This window comes from Littorina saxatilis, linkage group LG15 (genome assembly GCF_037325665.1).
Source record: "Littorina saxatilis isolate snail1 linkage group LG15, US_GU_Lsax_2.0, whole genome shotgun sequence".
NCBI lineage: Eukaryota > Metazoa > Mollusca > Gastropoda > Littorinimorpha > Littorinidae > Littorina > Littorina saxatilis.
The window spans coordinates 26,448,630-26,469,084 of NC_090259.1; the positions used below are offsets into that span (position 1 = coordinate 26,448,630).

The 20,455-nt window shown below is 40.2% G+C and overlaps 2 protein-coding genes across 2 annotated transcripts in view; one reads left to right on the forward strand and one right to left on the reverse strand.

Moving 5' to 3' along the window:
- The window catches only part of LOC138948942 (neural proliferation differentiation and control protein 1-like), a 51,192-nt gene extending 50,967 nt beyond the window's left edge, over window positions 1-225 (reverse strand). The window contains exon 1 of the mRNA XM_070320607.1: window positions 39-225. Within this exon, the coding sequence (XP_070176708.1) occupies window positions 39-129 (91 nt within the window). The 5' untranslated portion in view covers window positions 130-225. The remainder of the gene's footprint in view (window positions 1-38) is intronic.
- Window positions 226-262: 37 nt separating this feature from the next.
- Window positions 263-10,048, forward strand: LOC138948943 (serine/threonine-protein kinase fray2-like). The gene is made up of 9 exons (XM_070320608.1): window positions 263-302; window positions 958-1,146; window positions 1,363-1,516; window positions 2,352-2,464; window positions 3,825-4,028; window positions 4,437-4,593; window positions 5,340-5,409; window positions 5,713-6,840; window positions 8,119-10,048. The coding sequence occupies exons 1-9, from the start codon at window positions 273-275 to the stop codon at window positions 8,744-8,746; spliced, it is 2,673 nt and encodes an 890-aa protein (XP_070176709.1). The 5' UTR covers window positions 263-272; the 3' UTR covers window positions 8,747-10,048.
- The last annotated feature ends 10,407 nt before the right edge of the window (window positions 10,049-20,455 follow it).

Genomic DNA, 20,455 nt, shown 5'->3' on the forward strand with positions numbered 1-20,455 from the left:
CTCCCAGAGCTTTACACACCGATCACAAAGTGACTCACCACTGGTTTCCTCGCTGAATCTTCCTTCCACACTGAGAAGAGTTCCTGGAAGAACCAGGGCCAGACCGACAAGCACACACTTCCAAGACATTTTGAAAATGTATGTCGATCTGCCGGACTGGAGGTGATTATCCACAGGCCATCTTCTCGCGATTCCGACAGTGGCATATCATTCTCGCGCGGCCGCGCTGAGGTCTCGCGCGAACGTGACGTCAATACGGAAATGAAACAAGCATGGACGACGAAGAGGACGTGTTGTTTCAGGTAAACACAAAAGCAAACATTGCCGCTGTCTTCGCAAAGCGATGAGACGAAACGCTCAAACAGTCCCTCTTGAGATCGTTGTCTCTTACTCTTTGTTCACTTTGGGGGTCAGTTGGAAGGCCGTGTTGGACTTTTTTGACGAGCTCCGTCGTTTGAAGGAGATCCCAACGCAATAATTACGTTGACTCATGAACAAGTCAAATGTTTTGCTTAGAAATCTGTTCAAGCTGTTGTTATTACGTCGTCTTGTTTTGTCATCGAGCAAACTTTCGTTTTATAAAACCAAAGTAAATCCAGGAACCTTTACATGTTTTAGATAAACTAAGCAAGAGTTTTGCAAAGTTTGTTTTCTTGTTTGTTTACAGGTTGCTTCAAAATCAAATGGACAATCTCTTAATTGTAGTTCATTAAAAGACAGACACGTGTGTGTTTGTAGGGGGGTGGGGGTGGTTATTTACATGCGTGTCAAAGCTAATTTCAATATTCTTGTGTGCTCTAACTCTAAGCTGTGATGCAAGTGTGACACATTTTTCCCCCAGTGATTTGTTCGCCATTTAGAAGATCGAATGTTCCATGAGGCTCAGCTGATAGTTTGTTGCTAGTTGAGTACATGTTCAAGAGTTAATCCCATGTTATTTCTTTTTATATTTCCTAGGATTTCCTGTACAAATTGAAACAGCCTAAGAAGGGACGATTCAGCCGCCTTGTCCAGGAAAGATGGAAAAGCAAGTACTTTGTGCTATGTTGCCATGGAGGACAACTGGAGTTAAAATGTTACAAGAAGAAACCCAAACATCAGAACTCACAGCCAAAGAAGCAAATATGTCTCCAACCCTCTTTCAAGGTGAGCAGTTAGTGCATGTGTCTATACAAGGAGGGCCCGGGGTGTCTGTGTGTGTGTTAAAAAGCAAATACAAACAAGTACTATAAGTATAAGACTGAAGTGCAGGCAGGTAAGCTTAGTTGGATCAGAGACAATTTTCAATTTGTTTATTCTAATTCAAAATTAAACTGATTGTCGTTCTACTGTAAACAGCTAAAACTTTGTTGATCTTGACAGGTGGAGAAACTGAGTAATGCGCACAATCGAGCGTTTGCTGTGGAGCTGACTGCACCGTTTCAACAGGTGTGTCTGTCTGCAGATCAACAGTCCACCCTTGACATGCTTGTCTTCCTGCTGCAAACACAGTACCATCTCAGGGATACTATCACAGGTAAGGTTTGCATGATCTCATAACATTAACAATAATAAAATTTAGAGAGGGTTTTATTGTATAGTAGTACAGTGGTACCTGCGATGAAAGGACACCCTTGGGACCAGCCAAAAGTATCCTTACATTGCAGGTGGCCTTTGATGACAGGTATACTTTGGTAGAGATAATATAAAAAGGGACAAGAGAATGTGTCCTTTTAAGGGAGGTGTCCACACATTGCAGGTACTGCTGTGCTACTAGATACAAAAAAACTCTCTAAATTATCCCCTCTCTCTCTCTCTCTCTTGCTTACACACTCAACACACAAACACAAACACACACACACAGGGCAGATACCATGAATTCAGAGCAAAAACATAATTTTATACTTTTGTTGAACTATAGGTCTACAATGAATGAATGAATATTTATCATTCTAGCTGCAGTAGTCGATAATAGCTGTTATTCACAAGATGTATCGTCACATTTTAAATAAATGATTATAATATCCCAGCTAAGCAGACTGTGCACAGGTCAGGTGTTTTAGCAGATGCTAAACTTAAGTGCAAAGGTGTGTTTCATCTGATGTTAATCTTATAGTGTGTTTCAAAGCTTGTAAGTTATAAGTTTCATATATGGTATCCCCGGCATTTGATGCCTTTTCTGTTTATAAAATAGAAATGTTTGTACCCTATCACATCAGCAATGATTCCAGTTTTAAAATGTTGTATGTAAATTGTAATATTGTTCTTCACTGACTGCTCAATATTATTATTGATTATTAGTAGTATACACTGACCTGTCTTTAATGTAAAGGAATGAATATGATTACATGTACGTTCATGTGTGGTTTCAGACAATCTGACTGAAGTTACAACAGAATCTTCAGAAGCCTTCATAAGGATTGGAGGCAAGGGAGCTAAATGCGCTTTGCATGTATCACCATGGGGTCTAACACTGGCCTTACGGGTAAGTCTCAGCCTGATGAAAATGTCTTATGACATTTTATTGTACACTAATATAAATAAGCATAACCATGGAGGTACAGTGGAACCCCCCTTTTAACTCATTGTCTCCCAGGTACAGATATATCCGTACCCACTCATATGGCTCCATCTGACCAGGTACAGATATATCCGCTCAGACTGTTAGCTTCAGTCGCTTCCTGTAACGTCGATCTAACGCCTGCATTCCAGCGTGTTGATACACAGTTACTACACAGTTACCACTGAATGATAAGTTTGCTTGTTGACTAGTTGTTAGTTGTTTAATTTGTTGCCCCACAGTCTATGTTACATTTTCGTTCTGTTTTAGATCTGTACGCTTTTATGTGAGTTCTGTTTTATTGTCAGACTTTTTATGTGTAACTATGTGTCTATTACTTATCTTACGTGTTTTTGTGGTGTTTTTTTTCATCTTTAAAAAAAAATAATTCTGGATTAGGCCTATTTTATATAACTATAAGTGGTCGTTGTCTATGAATTGTTTTTAAGGCTTGGATGTTATTTCTTACGAGAAAACTTTTTTTGTAAAATGTTAAATTTTAATGTCTAATGTAAAGCGCCATGAGACTGCCATTCGGCGGTGAACAGCGCTATAAAAGAATGTTTTATTATTATTATTATTATTATTACCATTATTCAGAGTGACCTGCTGTAGCACAGCTAGTCTCAGCTAAAAAAAAAAAAAAACTTGGCCCAAAAAAAGTGTCCCATTCTGTACACATTTTCATGTGTGTCAACTTCAATGTTAACTTCGACATCAGTTCAAAGACCGCAAGAGGGACATACTTTTAATAGTACTGGTGAATTTTTGTTGTCTATTAATAAGTTCCAAAAGTTGGCTTTGGTCAGCAAGTGAAAAGAGCTGTTATTATAGACCACTCTGTTGTCAAGTGCCCTGTTGTTGAAAAACTCTGTTAGCGTTACAAATCCTGGGACATTTTTACATTCCTACAAATTTAAGGGGATAATGTTCAGGGAACATTAACAGATACTGTAGACATCCTCCTCTCCCCCCCCCCCCCTCTTTTAAGACCCCCAAACATCAGAGAAAACCAGGTCTTAGAAGGGAGGAAGTCTTAAAATGGAGGTAAAGTTAGATCTCAGTTACAGAGGTAATTAATAAAAATAGCTGATACATATAGTGATAAATAAAATCTTACAAGGGGGAAGTCTGAAATTTGGGGGGGGGGGGGGGTGGAGGATCTTAATGGGTGGAGTTGGGGGATCTTAATAACAGGGAATCTCCACTTTAGCAAAGACTAATGACTATCACTCAATTCCTGAAGAAGTTTTTGACCATGGTGTATGTTTCTTACATTTTGCAGCAAGATCGCTCTGTTCTTGCTCAGTGGCCACTGAAAAGTGTGCGCTACTACGAGAGCTCAGGTCAAGGTCAGTTCACCATCCATGCGGGAATGGTGGCCCCCATGGGGGAGGGGGTGTACGTGTTTCACACTCTGCCAGGCCTGGACAACCGACTTTATGACGCTGTCGATCACTTTGTCATCAACACTCTAGATAGAGTGAAGGTGAGACTTGTTCTGTTTGTGTGTGCGTGTTTGTTTTTGTTGATGGTTTTTTTACTGTCCTAATGGGGATTTTGTTGTCTGTCATGCTGTTTATATTTTGCTTTTGTTTTCTTTGTCACTCTCTTTCTTGCTTTGTGGCCTGTCTTTCTGTGCGTCTTTCTCTTTATGGTGTTTTCTATAGTTTGTATCAATCTATTTTTTCTCAATCTTTTGGTTTTGTTTTCGTTTGTTTTTCTTACTTTTGTTCTCCCTTCTTTATTTCTTGTACACATGGAAATGGAAGGGTGCTCTCTTTCCATGTGAACGTCTGAACAGATCAGTGATGTTTGACAAGATTGTTCACACAAGAAAACATGTTACAGTTAAACTGCACATGTTGACCTGTGTTTTTTCTTTGTTCTGCTTCAGCCTAACCAGCGAGGGACAGCTGTAGAAATTGAGGATTACATCAGAGAGTTTGACTGCTTGCATTCTCTGACTGTTGTCACCCCGAAGCCTTTTGTCAGCAACTCAGAGGTCTCCAGACTCTTACAGGAAAACTGGAATTCTTCACTTCATGTTATAGGTAATTTGTTGTTTATCTGTGCCTTTTTTTCATCGGTGTAAGTTCCCCCCCCCCCCCCCCCCCCCCTCTCTCTCTCTCTCTCTCTCTCTCTCTCTCTCTCTCTCTCTCTCTCTCTCTCTCTCTCTCTCTCTCTCTCTCTCTCTCCCTCCCAGCCCATCTCTCTCTCTCTCCCAGCCCACTTTTCCGTCTATGTGTTCATCAGTGAGGTTATGACTTTTGCACTTTGTGCCTTTGTCTGCGCAACAGTATGTTTATTTGTTAGTCCATAAACCTTTGAATTTTGTTTGCTTCATAAGCGTGTTTATGTCTGTTTGTGTATCTTTTGCTCAATCATTACACAATGGTATCAGCCCAAGTGTGATAACTATAGAAGAACATATAGTTATGGTAAAAAGCTAGCTGGCAGCACCTCTGATTCTGTCTCTTATGTACTGTGAAAGAATTAGTGTGTGAACGGAAGTAGTCTGACTGGTAAACCTGGTGATGATCGACCCAAAACCAGATATATATTATTTGACCGTAGGTTTTGTGATGCTGATACAGTGGAACCCTTCATTTAAGACAAATGTTTAAAAAAAATTATTTTAAAAGGTCTTTAAAGGGATGGAGTCTTCAAATGGGTGTAAATTTACAGACCTCATGAAGAGAAATTCAGAGAAAGCAAGGTCTTAAAATGGGGGAAGTCTAAAATAGAGGGGTCTAAAAAGGAGGGTTCCATGGTAGCTCAGTGTGTCTTTTGCTTTCAGGCGCAACAGAATCCAGTGCAAGTCAAAGTCCTTCTCCCAATGTGGGACACACTTCCAGTGCTTTTATTACGTAAGTCATCCTTTATTGACTGCATCTATTTGATTGTGGATGCCATAATATCTGTTTATTTATCTTTTTGAAATAATTATCTATTTATTTTTGCTGTTTGGGCACTCTTTCCTGTGAATGTTTCAGATTTACACAACTTTTTTCTACATCGGCTCAGATTGATTGAACAGCGACAGTTGGTCATTCTGTTTTTCAACTGAATCATTTTTGTTGCCAAGTGTTTTTAAAGTTAACTTTCTTTGACCAGTATTTTCAAAGATAAAAATGTCTTTCCTATAATAATTTTTTTTTCATGATTTACAGTCTGTCTTCAACTGGATCACAACAGTCTGTCTCATCGTCTCCAACTGTGCCCCCATCCACCAGCCCGCCACTGACGTCTAACAACACCAACCGTCCTCTCCCTACCCCCCAGACCCCGCACAGATACTCTCCCCGCACGCAGCAGCGAAGAAACTCCCCCAGATCCAGAGGCTCTCCTGGCACAGAAAGCAGAATCTCAGGCCGCCCCCCATGCCCCCCTCCTTCCCGCAGCGGTCAGCATGGTACCGCCAGACTGACCAAAGGTTCTCCTCGGTCTTCTGGCCTGGACAGCGTGGACGGTGGGGTTCCTTCCCCTCATGGGGTCGACCCGCACCCTCGTCGCCACTCCAACCCGTCCAGCGTAGCTCTAAGGGTGACCCACGACACTGAGATTCATCCAGTCGTACGATCACAGCTGAGCCATGACAGCGGAGCGGCTGGTGTGATCGAAAACAATCTGTCCAGCACTCAGCATCATCCGCCCAACTCTCCGTCTTCTCCTGGTCGTAATTCTTGCCCTGTTACATCAAAGAGTCCTCGAGATTCGGGCACAGAGGCCACAGAGGATGTGGAGCACAAGCTGAACTCTCCGGTGGAGGACTGGTTAGTGTCAGCAAGCTGTGAGGACCTCAGCGATCACATGCGTGCTGTCATCTTCCACCAGCGACACAGCAAGAAGTTAGCTGCTGCTGCTGCGGCCGCTGCTTCGCCAGATTCATCCCCCGCTAGTCCGCAAGAGGGAGACAACGGTAATAACAACGACCCCGACTTCATCCCTCCCCCTTTCACCAACATCAAGGAGTTCAGCGCAACGGTGGAGGTGGACCGGGTCAAGTCCCAGGTTCGAGATCGCAGCCAGTCGTTTGACGTCAACGCCAAAGCTCACAAGAATCAACCCCTCTACGTTGCAAATTCCGGCGGATCTCCCAGTCTGTCCATCAGACAGATTCGTAAGATGGTGTCTGCGCGAACGGCAGCGAAGGAAACGTTGCGCAAGTCGTTGTCCAACCCCAACTTTCTCAACCTAGGCAGTAAGGAGAAGTTGTACCAACACAGGGTTCAGATCACCAAGTCCACCTTCAATATCCAGGACAAGGAGGACCCTGAGAAGCTGAATGAAAAGCTGAGGTAAGACAACTGGTATTTGAATTATAGGATTGATTGCTGTGTGTGTCTTTTATGATGGCAACAAGGTCCAACTCTGCAGGCAGCAGTTGCCCCAGTGAGGGACTCTTCTGTTCTGACATTGTATGGTTTAATGGTCTCAAAGGGGACAGAGATATCATCATTATAGAAGAGAAGAAAAAAGAAAAAAAATATAGGCCAAATGTTGCACATTCTGTTTGGGACTGCTCTGTTGGGGTATGGATAACAATTACGGTAATAAAACTGCTGTGGCTTCAGTCAGAAATATGTGAACTTTCTCACTGGCAGCCTTTACTGTGTAGAAGTAGTATTAAAGTCTGACATATATGTCACATATTGTCATAGTAAATGTACTTCCAATTTTCACAGCACAGAGACAGAAAGAAAGAGAGGGGGTTTAAAGGCATTTTATGTCAGAGCAGTTCAGTTATGATGCCTGAAAAGTTTTTAGTGCTTACACTTTTCAGATTATCTATTACAGTAGAATCCCCCTCTATGGACTGGGTGGCCGAGTGGTAACTCACTTGCGAGTTTGACCCTGGGTCAGGGCGTTAGCAATTTTCTCCCCCCTTTCCTAACCTAGGTGGTGGGTTCAAGTGCTAGTCTTTCGGATGAGACGAAAAACTGAGGTCCCTTCGTGTACACTACATTGGGGTGTGCACGTTAAAGATCCCACGATTGACAAAAGGGTCTTTCCTGGCAAAATTGTATAGGCATAGATAAAAATGTCCACCAAAATACCCGTGTGACTTGGAATAATAGGCCGTGAAAAGTAGGATATGCGCCGAAATGGCTGCGATCTGCTGGCCGATGTGAATGCGTGATGTATTGTGTAAAAAAATTCCATCTCACACGGCATAAATAAATCCCTGCGCCTTGAATATGTGCGCGATATAAATTGCATAAAATAAAACATTAAAATTAAAATTAAAAAAAATTAAAATAAAAAAATAAATCCCTGCGGTTAGAACTGTACCCACGGAATACGCGCGATATAAGCCTCATATTGATTGATTAAGACCCCCCAATTTAAGACTTCCTCATTTTTAAGACCTTGTTTTCCCAGGCTTTCTGTTCATAACCTCTGTAAAATTACTCCCATTTTAAAACTCCCTACTTTTTAAGACCCAATTTTTGGAGGTCTTAAAACTAAAAAGGGGGGGGGGGTGTTCCATCTTATGAGAAGACTGGGATTGGCTGAATCTGTTCATCTTTTAACGCCATTGTGTATTTATCATTCTTGTTATGGACTTCTTGCAGCGTTCAGAGCAAGAACAAAAGCCGTTCCCTGGTCAGCCTACTCCCTAGCGGTCTGCGACGCTATCTCAGCAAGGAATCTCTCTCCCACCCCCCCTCCTCCACTTCCCCCTCACCTGATGTTCGCCACTCTCGCCAACGCAACAAAGACACCACAACGGTGGACAGCCCAGACAGACATTTTCAACGTCGTGACAGCGCGAGATCGCTCTCGGATATGCCCGTCAAGGGAATCCGCTTCACCGAGAACAGCCGATCCTTTCGCAAGCCCAAGAACTACAAGAGGAGCCAGAGTGCAGATCCGTTGGAGCGAGAACACCTCAACGGAAATGAGTCTGAAGGTGAAGGCCGGGAACGCTGCCAGTCTTCGGCAGAAAGAGATAGGCTGAGTTCTAGTGATGTAGAGCGACGTAGCGGCAATGTCGGCAGAAGAAACAGTAGTGAGGCAGGCGGAAGACACAGTGGCAATAGCAGCATAAGAGACAGCAGTGAGGCAGGGGCAGCCAACGGAAGCCCTGGCTCCAGCCTCAGCACCAGAAACATTGTTGTGAATGGTGTACGGCCCTTGCCCCCCAAACCTGGTTGGATGATGCGCATACCTGGTCTCAAAACTAGTCAGTCCAGCTGTTGAGATGTCGTGTGTGCGGGGGTGCGTAGTGATTTTTTTAGTGTTTGAGTATTGAAGTAGGGATAAGAATAGTGTTAGAGCGCTGGTAGGATGAGAAGAATAGGATTTGAATTTTGATTAGATAGAATGTAGGTATGTTCTTCTGGGTGTGACTGGAGAAAGAGCATTCAAGTGAGTTTTTGAATGTTTAAAGATATTGTAAAGAAACAAGTGTTATAAAGCTCCCATATAGGATGAAAGCAATCAGCATTTGATAATACTGACTTTATATACGTTATGCATTTAATTAGTAGGAGATGGAACGGCACCGAAAGTCACTGCGTGAATATTTGTTCTCAAAAATGTTGTTGTTTGCAAGATTTCTGCTTGAGTTTCTTAGCTTGTCGCTTACTGTTGTCACAAAGTTTGTTCACCATGTATGATGTTGCAAAAATGCAACATTTGTGATGAATGCCCACCCCCGGTAGAACTGTGGCATTTTAAGAAAATGTTTCATCGAAAAATGTCATCTGACCACAGAAAGCAGTGAGGGTGTTGTTTTTTGGTTTGTGACAAAGTGGTTGGATGGTCTTATCCAATCAAAAGCCTGGCCAGATCTGAGCTGGTCGGCCAAACAGTTTTCATGAGAAGGACTCTGTGCCTAAAACAGGCCCATACAATAAAAGGAAATATCATTTCGTGAGATGGGACTTATTGTGTGCACTGTGGAGCATTTGAGTTGACAAGGGAGTACGTGTTCAATTATCATCTTGTGATGTGTTTGCACTGTGGAAGAGAGGGACAGAGAGAGTGAGTTGATGTGGCATAATAACTGTAGTGTATATCATTGCTAAGAGTGGGAAGATAAATATCTGCATGTTTGTTCATTAATAATAATATGCACTAAACTGTGGGGAGTTCTTGGAGGGTTTAATTATATTGCGCATTTTGATTGATTAAGACAAATGCAAGAAGAGTATGTATATTTTAAAAGCATATAGGTTGTTGGCGTATTTATTGTCACTGTGTCTGATGATACAGTGTGTGGTCTGGTTTGAACACAGATGTGTCTGCTTCTCTGTATGAAAATCAGGCTTGACCAGATTGTCTCAAGAATTGGACTGCATGACATTTGTCCAAAGTGTCACTCCTTGCCATTGTTTATCTTTAACCATGATAAGCAAAATTACTCTGACAGTATTCATCTGCTAGGCTTCCTTCCTTCCTTTTTTGTATTGAAAAAAAAGGCAAATGTTTTGTGTCTGTGTCAACATTTACACGTGGCATGTATTTTCATATCACTTAAATAATATGATGTGCCTTTTTGGAGTAGTCTTTGAGACCTCTTTGTCAAGTCTAATGGTGGTTTGTGTGTGTGTGTGCATGTTTTTTTAAGCTGTCCATCCCTGGCAAATTGTCTATGAATATGTACTTTTGCAGTTGATGATTTATGAGCACTTGATTGTTTGAAACGTTTGCTACAGTGTCAATGTCAATGAAATCAAATCACAAATCGGTTGAAAGGGAGGAATGTGTTGTCAGTTACATGACAATGATTCTCAGAAAATCAGAAAATGAAGCCAGCATCAAATCGCTTGGGAGGAAATGACAAATGTATGGGATTTTTTTCTTGCTTGACTGTGTCTAAAAAAACACCTGTAAGACTTCTGAACTAGCTATTAAGTCACAGTGAAGTGCCTTTTGCTGTATGTTTATTTACATTTTGTAATATACATTGAAGCATAAGAAACATTGTCAGTAAGTACTGGTGTCACATGACTGATGTGAACCAGTTGATTGGCTAATGGCGATGCGCTTAAATCTGTTAGCGCACTCTTGGAGTGCGCTAACTTTTCCACAGAGCGTATTCTTACGCCCTTTGCCAAAGCAAGACTGTACTCTCATCCTCAGAATTAATTAATGACATGTAGCTTATATTCTCCACAATACCAAATGACCATAAATTCCCTGCTTCTCAATTAAAGCAGAAGTGGGGTTTTTTGTCTGACAGATTGCATGTGCCTATGCCACAGTGGCACTGATCTAAAAATAGAAGCCGCTGTTTCGTCTCATTTTCGCCGACTTGCATAGATTCTTCTCATAATATGCCGTGTTAGTGGCATGTAGCTTATCATCCACATTACCAAATGATGAGTTAGTATACAATTCCCAGCGGCTAACAGAAAACACAAGTGTTATTCCAATAACGTACACAGCATTTGGAAGACTGATTCGATCGACTCTAGCAGACTACACTGAAATACGACTGCATCAGTTCAGTAAATGAATGGTTTCCGAATTATTATTTCAAGGCAAGAACAATCGTAATCGAAAACGTGTAGGGTTCAGAACGTTCTTACTATATAATTATAAGACTGATTACAAGCCTGCCTTATTCGTGCAGACTCAGTGACAGTGCAGACTGCAGTGGTTCGATTGTTCTAGCCTAGCAGTAGCAGACGACATAAACCCCGCTCAGCAAATTAACATGTTGGGCAAATGTGAACGAAAAAACGATGGGGATATAATACGTGTAGGGTTCAGAGCATTCTTACCGTTCATATTTAGTATCAGACTCCCCGATGAGTGAAGATACAACACGAGATATATGCCACATTTATTTTGAAAATGTGCGAACAGTCGAGTCCTTCGTGGGGTAGTCAATTCAAGGGGAGTCACTCCGCACAGTCAATCCATCGACGCTCGACTGAAGGTTTCGAATCGCAAATAATGAAGAGCAGAGTCCTTTCTCAGAGTTCAAATGAGGTCTCTCTGAAAGATCATCACTGTTCAGCTTTAACACTACACTGGAATTTACCAACAGAAATTAAAATGCGTGTGACGAAAGCACGGCACACTTGAGACACCGGCCCACACAAAAGTAGATCTTACTGTACACGACCTGACCACACAGTTAGTTATGCCTATTCAAATGCGCGTAGCAAAGTGTGCGTTTGGAATCTTCTTTTTTCTATGGCGGTACTGACAATATCGTTATTGAAACAATCCCAGTGCACTAAGGGGTTTATAGAGCAAATCGAGAAAATAATCATTGAACTCAGCGCTATGCGCTTCGTTCAATAATGAATTTTCTCGATTTGCTCTATAAATCCCTTAGTGCACGGGGATGTCTCAATAACTTAAATTGTTGCTTTGTTGTTGCTTTATTTTATAACAAGAATTGTTATTTTGTTGGTTCTTGATTTTGAATATTGACACAAAAACTACAAGCAAGTGTCAGAATTCAGATTTTTATTTAACGTTATATGTGAAATGGCAAATGTTGATGTTGACTTATGCCTGAGAAAGAGCTGGTTTGAATAATTTTCTTTTTCCGATGACTTGCTGAAAATCAATATTGTGTGAAATGTGGGTGGGTTGTTATTGTGGTGCCTTGGCTGCTGCTTCCACTTTATTCTCTCGGGTTGTTGCGATGGGAAATTTATGACTGTTTGTTGTGCAAAGAACGTTGTGACTACTTGTTGTGAAGGAGTTTTTTCCTGTTCTCTCCATCGCAAAAAAATCATATTGCTGTTTTAAACATGCCTAGCCTGTGTTGGTTATTGCCACATTTTACCATATCAGTTGAAGATTTCTTTATAAAACCTTTTTCTGTCACAAGGCTGTGCTTTTTCCTTATATCTTGTGAATATTGCTTATTGTGACTTCTTGTCACAGAATGTTATATTTTATTTTCTCTTTGAAAAGTGAATAACCCTGTTGTTATGCTTTGCCAGTCCCCCCCTTTTCCCGTTTTTATCACTATTAGTATATTTTACTACATTTGCTTTATTTTGTAATCCATTTTTATTTGTGCTGAGCTGAAGTGTTATTGTTCAAGAGTTGTTTTTTCTGCCAGATAGCTTAGGTTTAAGAGTTGTGCATTCTGAGTTGTTTAGAGGGGTTGAAATGTGTGTTTAACCCCTTCACTGCCACAGTATAACAGCATTTTGGTATTGCTGTGCGCCAGGGCAAATTTCGCTTTCTTTTCGGCAGGTTCACTAATCTGTTCACTGCTCATGCAATCATTTATTGAGATATCTCTTAGATCTTTGGCATGTGGTTTGCTTACACCCTTGGCTATTATCTGATAACATGATCACTGGACTTTGTTTGTGATTGTTATAGTAAAAATCGATATAATGACCATTTTTGTCAAAAATTACAGTTTCCAAACTTTCACACACACTGCAGCACGTAAAACCGCAGAAAACACAGCTAAAACTGGTGTCAAACGACAGGTACTCACATTACAGCCTATAACAGTATTCTTCTGTGTGGTAATCCATAAATCACTTCTTGTAGAGCTTCCAGAACACTGTATCATTTGAAAACAGGTCTACGAGTTGATGTCCGACTTTCGGCCGCCATTTTGAATCTTATAGATCTGAAAAAACTTCTAAACATGTTTTTACCACGTGGTACTAACTATTATCTGAACGGTCAATGGGAAAGAACTGTGTTTAAACCCCTACAAGAAGTTGGACAGTGGTTACCTCCCATTTAGTTTTCACAAATGTCCTGAAAAGTGCTGATGTAAATGCCACGTACAGCCACGTACTACGTGTATGGGCGTATGACAAACCAAACATGACCACGTATCTAGTACGTGCTGGGCAGTGAAGGGGTTAATAGTACATTTGAATAAGTCACGTGAAGTTCATATTTTATGTTAAAATATCAGTTGCAGTGATTCAGTTCCTTTGCTAATATTTACAGCAAACACATTGATTACCTCATTTTGTACATGACTTCGACCATTTTGGACGAACTTTATTTTGGTGTTTATTTTTATTTGGAAGATACATCGCCATGCAGTTTTGTGTAGGAACTGTTTTGTTATAATGGTAACGCATCGGTGAAAGAGAAGGAGAGAGAGATTTGACAATTTAATGAACAAAGGCCATCGACCCTTTCCATGGGGATTACAAGAATGGCAAGAACAACGGAAACATGATTCACACATGAAGACAATTCAGTACTCATTTCGATAAACTTACACATTTTGGCAAAACATTTTTTTTTCTCTCTCTCTCTCAGTCCCACTCAGAGAGAGAGAGAGAGAGCATGCATGTTTGTGTTAGGGTGCACGCAAAGGCGTGTTTGTGCATGACAGACATCGTTCACATTCACATGTTCCTTACCACATCTGAACTAAGCATGTGACACCAGCATTATCTAAAAGTGTCTTGTTATTTACCACTGAAAATCCACAGACAGAAATGTCTATGCTTTTTCTGTTTGTTTTTTTGCATCGCAAATATAATGCTGAAAATGATTATTCAACTTAGGATAGGTGCTTTTGGTGTTACATGAGTGAGTTTTGTCCAAAATGTTGTTGAAAAAGTAGGTCAGTTATTGATTGGGGGCATTTCATGAATTCAATACAGTTAGAGCGTGAGATTTTGTTATCCAACTTTTAATTTTTTTTTAGAAAATCTCGGTCAGTTATTCTTTTTGATATGCTGTTGATTTTGTTTGTTGACAAGCCATCTTAATTATATTTTCTAAACAATATTTGTTACTGTCTTACCAAGTTGCATTTTACGTGCCCTTGTTTTGAATGAAGACTTCCTAAATGTTAACAAATCTGTGTTATTGTGGTCGGATTATTATTGTTGTTGTTGTTGATTTAATTATTGCTTGGTAAAGCCATTTTCTTCACTCCCTTTCATTGTTGATGTCAGTAAAAATGACCTCCTGTATTTTTGTCATATTTCAAACTCTTCATGTTCCAACAGAGCTACAGTGGTACCTGTGATGTGGGGCCCCTCTGATGAGAGGACACCTCCCTTAAACGGACACATTTTGGGGTCCCTTTGTCTATTATCTCTACCAAAATATACCTGTCATGACAGGCCACCTGCAATGTTGGGACACTTTTAGCTGGTCCCAAGGGTGTCCTTTTATCGCAGGTACCACTGTATTTGTATTTATGTTAGGTAGTATATAACTTCACAGCCAGAATTCCTTGTTTACTCTTTTAAAACGTTTTTGGTGAGACAGTATTTGTGCTAAAGAACAGGGCTATAGTATCAAGGGTTCCACACCCCCCCCCCCCCCCCCCCCCCCCCCCCCCCCCCCAGTATTTTCTTCCATCTACAGAGCCTAAGATCAAATTTGTCGTCTTTTTTAAAAATTTTATCTGGAAGCATGTTAATTGACACAATCATGTTAAAAGTGCCTATATATTATATAACGCTTTTTTAGTTCTTGAGCATATAAACTGGGACTGTACATTTTGGTACTTTGCTGCTGCTTTTACTTACATTGATTAAACTATTTTACTTATTTTACTCATTTTATTTCATATTACTAAATGTATTGTTTGTATATATGTGAATGTGCTATTCTCTGCAAAGAACAAAATGTAAATCCAGTCAAGATCCATTGCTAATTGTATGTCACAGCAGATCCTTAAGTATGTTGTAAAGGTATTATGACTTCCGTTGTTAGTCCTTTATTATATGTTATCTGTTATGTGTTAGTTACACTAATGCCACAATCTACAAGAAAATCCCTTTTTGTTTTTTTCCTTGTTGTTTTATTGCATGGCATTCCTTCATCCTATGGATTTTTAGTCAAGCAGTATGTAAGAAATGTTTAGTCCTTTGTACTGGAAACTTGCATTCTCCCAGTAAGGTCATATATTGTACTACGTTGCAAGCCCCTGGAGCAATTTTTTGATTAGTGCTTTTGTGAACAAGAAACACTTAACAAGTGGCTCTATCCCATCTCCCCCCTTTCCCCTATCCCATCTCCCCCTTTCCCTCGTCGCGATATAACCTTCGTGGTTGAAAACGATGTTAAACACCAAATAAAGAAAGAAAGAAATCCTATGGATGGGTGCTGTGCTTATAAATGATATCCAAAAAAGATCTTTTCTTTCTTCCTGGCTTTGGCTTGTGCCTTTTCTGTGGATCAGCATCTTGTATATTGGTTTTTGTGTATGAGAACAGAAATGGTTAGGGGGAAGAATTTACCCGATGCTCCCCAGCATGTCGTAAGAGGCGACTAATGGATTCTGTTTCTCCTTTTACCCTTGTTAAGTGTTCTTGTACAGAATATAGTCATGTTTGTAAAGATTTTAGTCAAGCAGTATGTAAGAAATGTTTAGTCCTTTGTACTGGAAACTTGCATTCTCCCAGTAAGGTAATATATTGTACTCCCGCAGTGGGGCACTGCGGTTATGAAATTAAAGGCCCCTCCTGTTTTTGGAACCGCAGGAGCTTTCTAGTTTGCTGTTAGGTAGATTTTTGGTTCCTCTTTCCTGTCATGCTCTCTTTTTCTTCATGAATTCTTTTCTTTTTTCTGCCTTCTTGCTCATTCACCTGTATTTTTTCCAAAAATCTCTTCTCTTGCCGCTTGTCTCGCGATTCATGTATAGTTTAATCTGTTAGTGTTCTGATGTAAGTCCAGCAGTAGATAGGTTAAGCCTATTTTAACATACTGGAAACTGGTAATCTTCCAGTAGGTATTAATTTAGTTTTACTAAAGCCTGCTGGGACACAAGTAATGGGTTAGTGCATTTGTAAACAGGAATCGCTTGACAAGTGGCCCCCTTCATCCCCCCCTTCCTCGTCCTGATATGGCTCTGCGTAGTCGGCTGGACGTTAAGCAACAAATAAACAAACAAACAAACAAATATATTGTACTACGTTGCAAGCCCCTGGAGCAATTTTTTGATTAGTGCTTTTGTGAACAAGAAACAATTAACAAGTGGCTCTATCCCATCTCCCTCTCTTTCCCCGTCGCGATATAACCTTCATGGTTGAAAACGACGTTAAACACCAAATAAAGAAAGAAAGAAATATTCTAGAAATAACTCTGTCCTTTTTTTTGATGGGCATTGGAAGAGTTGTATTTCTTAAGCTGTATAGCCCATTGGTGTTGGCACCACACTGAAAATAATGAGGTTTGATCTGCTGGTCTTTGAACATCTCAGTTTGCCTTGAATGGGTACAACTTTTCCATATGCCATAACAAATAGATGTAGTTATTTATTTAGATGTAGGACTTTTCTCTGTGGCTTGATTCTTTGATGCACTAATGAATCAGAATGGATATTTAAAGTTGGGTGGGCACCTGCGTTTATATTTGTTATTGTTGTTTTGGGAGGGAATCTCTCAGTGTCCATTAGAATTTAGATGCATGCAAATGTCACTGCCAAGGTAGCAACATGTACTAAAACCGTTCAATGTGTGTGCCTAACTGTCCTTTTTGTGCTGTTATTTAATTGCATGTACTATGTATTATATGCAGGTCTGGGTGGCCGAGTGGTAAACGCACTTGCCTCGGAAGCGAGAGGTTGCGAGTTCGACCCTGGGTCAGGGCGTTAGCAATTTTCTCCCCCCTTTCCTAACCTAGGTGGTGGGTTCAAGTGCTAGTCTTTCGGATGAGACGAAAAACCGAGGTCCCTTCGTGTACACTACATTGGGGTGTGCACGTTAAAGATCCCACGATTGACAAAGGGTCTTTCCTGGCAAATTTGTACAGGCAGAGATACAAATGTCCACCAAATACCCGTATGACTTGGAATAATAGGGCGTGAAAGGTGAATGCTCGCCCTAATAGGCTTGAGGTTTGCTGGCCGATGTGAATGCGTGATATATTGTTTAAAAAATTCCATCTCACACGGCATAAATAAATCCCTGCACCTTGAATCCGTGGTTGAGATATGTGCGCGATATAAATTGCATAAAATAAATAAATAAATAAAATATGTATCGGCCTAAAACTTGTAGCCCTGCTTTTGCATCTTAATTGCTGTGTCGCGGTTTTCATATCCAGTAACACTAGGTGTGTTCACATATCTTTATGCATGTCATTAGGCAAAAAAAATAAAAATCCCGACCGACCCTATTTTTTGGCATTTGGGAGAAGAAAAAAAAAATAAAAGAAAAAAAATTTATAAAGAAAAAAAAAGTCTGTTGTTTTTTTGGCAAAATAACTTAAAAATATGCTTTTTGGGGGGAAAAAAAATCCCGACTTACCGACCCTATTTTTTTTTGGCCTATGTTACCGTAAACAGACTTTTTTTTTTTTTTTGCCTTACATTCATGTGTTTTCCTAAAATACCATAACAGTTTTACAGAGAATTTAATGACACTGCTGGTATTTTTACCTGTGCCCTATTTTAATAAGTAAAAAAACAAACCGCTGAAAACAAATACCTCATGATACCAATTGATTTCTTAGCTTGACCAAAGTGTCCCTCTGGTACAATTGGAACCCCCCTTTTAAGACCTCCAAAAATCTGACAAAGTCAGGTCTTAAAAAGGAGGGAGTCTTAAAATGTGGGTAAATTGATAGTCTATTAACAGAAAATCTGAGAAAACAGGGTCGTAAAAAGGGGGGAGTCTTAAATTGGGGGTCTTAAAAGGTTGGTTCCACTGTAAAAAAGAATGTTTCAATCAAAGGGACAAGTTTACTTGTCACAGAGGTACAGTCTAATGACAGCCAACTGTGTACACTGTACCTATTTATTTCTATGTCTGTTTACAGCTGTGGTTTTCACTGCTGCTTTCTCTCTTACATAAGAGAAAATCAAATCTTCTTCTTCTTCTTCTTCTGCGTTCGTGGGCTGAAACTCCCACGTACACTCGTGTGTTATTTTTGCATGAGTGGACTTTTACGTGTATGACCGTTTTTTACCCCGCCATTTAGGCAGCCATACGCCGTTTTTGGAGGAAGCATGCTGGGTATTTTCGTGTTTCTATAACCCACCGAACTCTGACATGGATTACAGGATCTTTTTCGTGCGCACTTGGTCTTGTGCTTGCGTGTACACACGGGGATGTTCGGACACCGAGGAGAGTCTGCACACAAAGTTGACTCTGAGAAATAAATCTCTCGTCGAACATGGGGACAAACTCACGCTGACAGCGGCCAACTGGATACAAATCCAGCGCGCTACCGACTGAGCTACATCCCCGCCCGAAAATCAAATCAAAGCTGTGAGGAAGTTTGTCCAAAGTGATTTGTGCAATTGCCTTCAACTTAGTGCGTGTGACACTTTATTAATCGACTTGCATCATGCTGGGTCAATAATCAGAAATGTCGCTTAGCGTCAACAGTCAAACAAATGTCAAAACCTCTTTCAAATAAATTTTGCGAAAAATGTCCCGACGACGGGCGACGTCTCAGCTAAGCTCCCTCAAAAATGTCACTGCGAGGGAAAGGTAATGTCAGCTTCCCAAATTTGCCGTAACTTTTATTATAATTTCTGAAGAATTTTCCTGCATTTGCTGAAGATAAGAAATTCCAGCAACATCTCTGCTCATTAACTGCAACCACCTCGTCTGCACCAGCATTTCACTGAGTGTCTGGCTAGTTATACGGCAAACTGTGGACTGTACCGTACTTGACTCTTGCCAAAAAAGATTTTCCTTTTCATGACTGTGATACTTCGTCAAGTAGTAAAATGTCCATTCCTTCACTAAAACTTGTGGATGTTGTCCACCTGCAGAAGTGTTTCTTGTGGACATAACACCGGTAGATTACTTTGGACCCCCCCCCCCCCCCTTTAAGACCCCCCAAATCTAAGACAATCAAGTCTTAAAAAAGGGGGGGTCTTAAAATTGGGGTAAATTTCTGAGATTATGAACAAAAAGTCTGAGAAAACAGGGTCTTCCAAGGGAAGGAGTCTTACATTGGGGGGGTCGTAGAAGGGGGGTTCCACTGTATCAGAGACCATAGTGTACACGTGTATACTCTACAGTCTCTGACTGTATTATTATGGAGTAAGCCACACACTCATGCTGCCTTTTGTGTGTGTTGCAGAGAAGAGACTTAGTGGAGAATTGTGTACTGAACAAACATAATTTGTTGGGGGTTATTTTGTTCACTTTCAAAAAGAAGGATTACTACCACAAGAGAATGAAAGTAAGAGTAACAAGAAGAAAATCAATAAATAGTCACACTGGAAAGCAATAAGGGACACTATTCAATACAACATTCAAAACCAACATGCATCTTTTTTTCATTTTTTTTTTTTTAGAGTTTTCTTTTATTTTTATTTTATTTTACTTATTTATTATCTTTTGTAAAACTTATTTATTTTCAAAAATGCTTCTGCCTATACACTGTAGGAATCAGTCTATATTCTCTACTTTTATTGTACATGTATTTATCACATTTCCCATAATCATCTGCTCAATTTGTTACTGCAGAGTTTGATAGCATTGGTGAAAACTGTGGTTGTGATTTTGTTAATTTTATGGATATATATATTGCTCTGCTAAGAGATTTTAACAAATCTCAGAAGAAAGTCTCTTCTGACTTTCAATTGTTTCTTTCACAACTTCTGATGTTTTATATATATAAACACACACAGTATGTTTTGTATACACACACAGTATGTTTTGTGTATGATTTCTTCCTGCATGTTGACATTGTTGAACGTTGTTTTGTTAGTGAGCAATGCATATCATTTGTTTTATTTTTCTGCAGTTAATAAATAAAGCTGATATTCAAAGCAAATTATGATTGCGTCTTTGTTTGGTCAGTTTGTGTGGAAAAAAATGGGGAGAGACAGACATGCATACACCATCATGTGCTGATGAAGTGATGTTGCTATGTACAATGTTTTCATCCAAAGTCTTGGTCAATGGATAAACCAAAACAGTTCTAGTTTTTTAATGTTTTTATTTAGAGAGAAAATTACAATTCTTTATTTAACGAGGGCAATAGAGTAAGCAGCAATCTTTTTTACATCCGGCCCTCGCCCCAAAG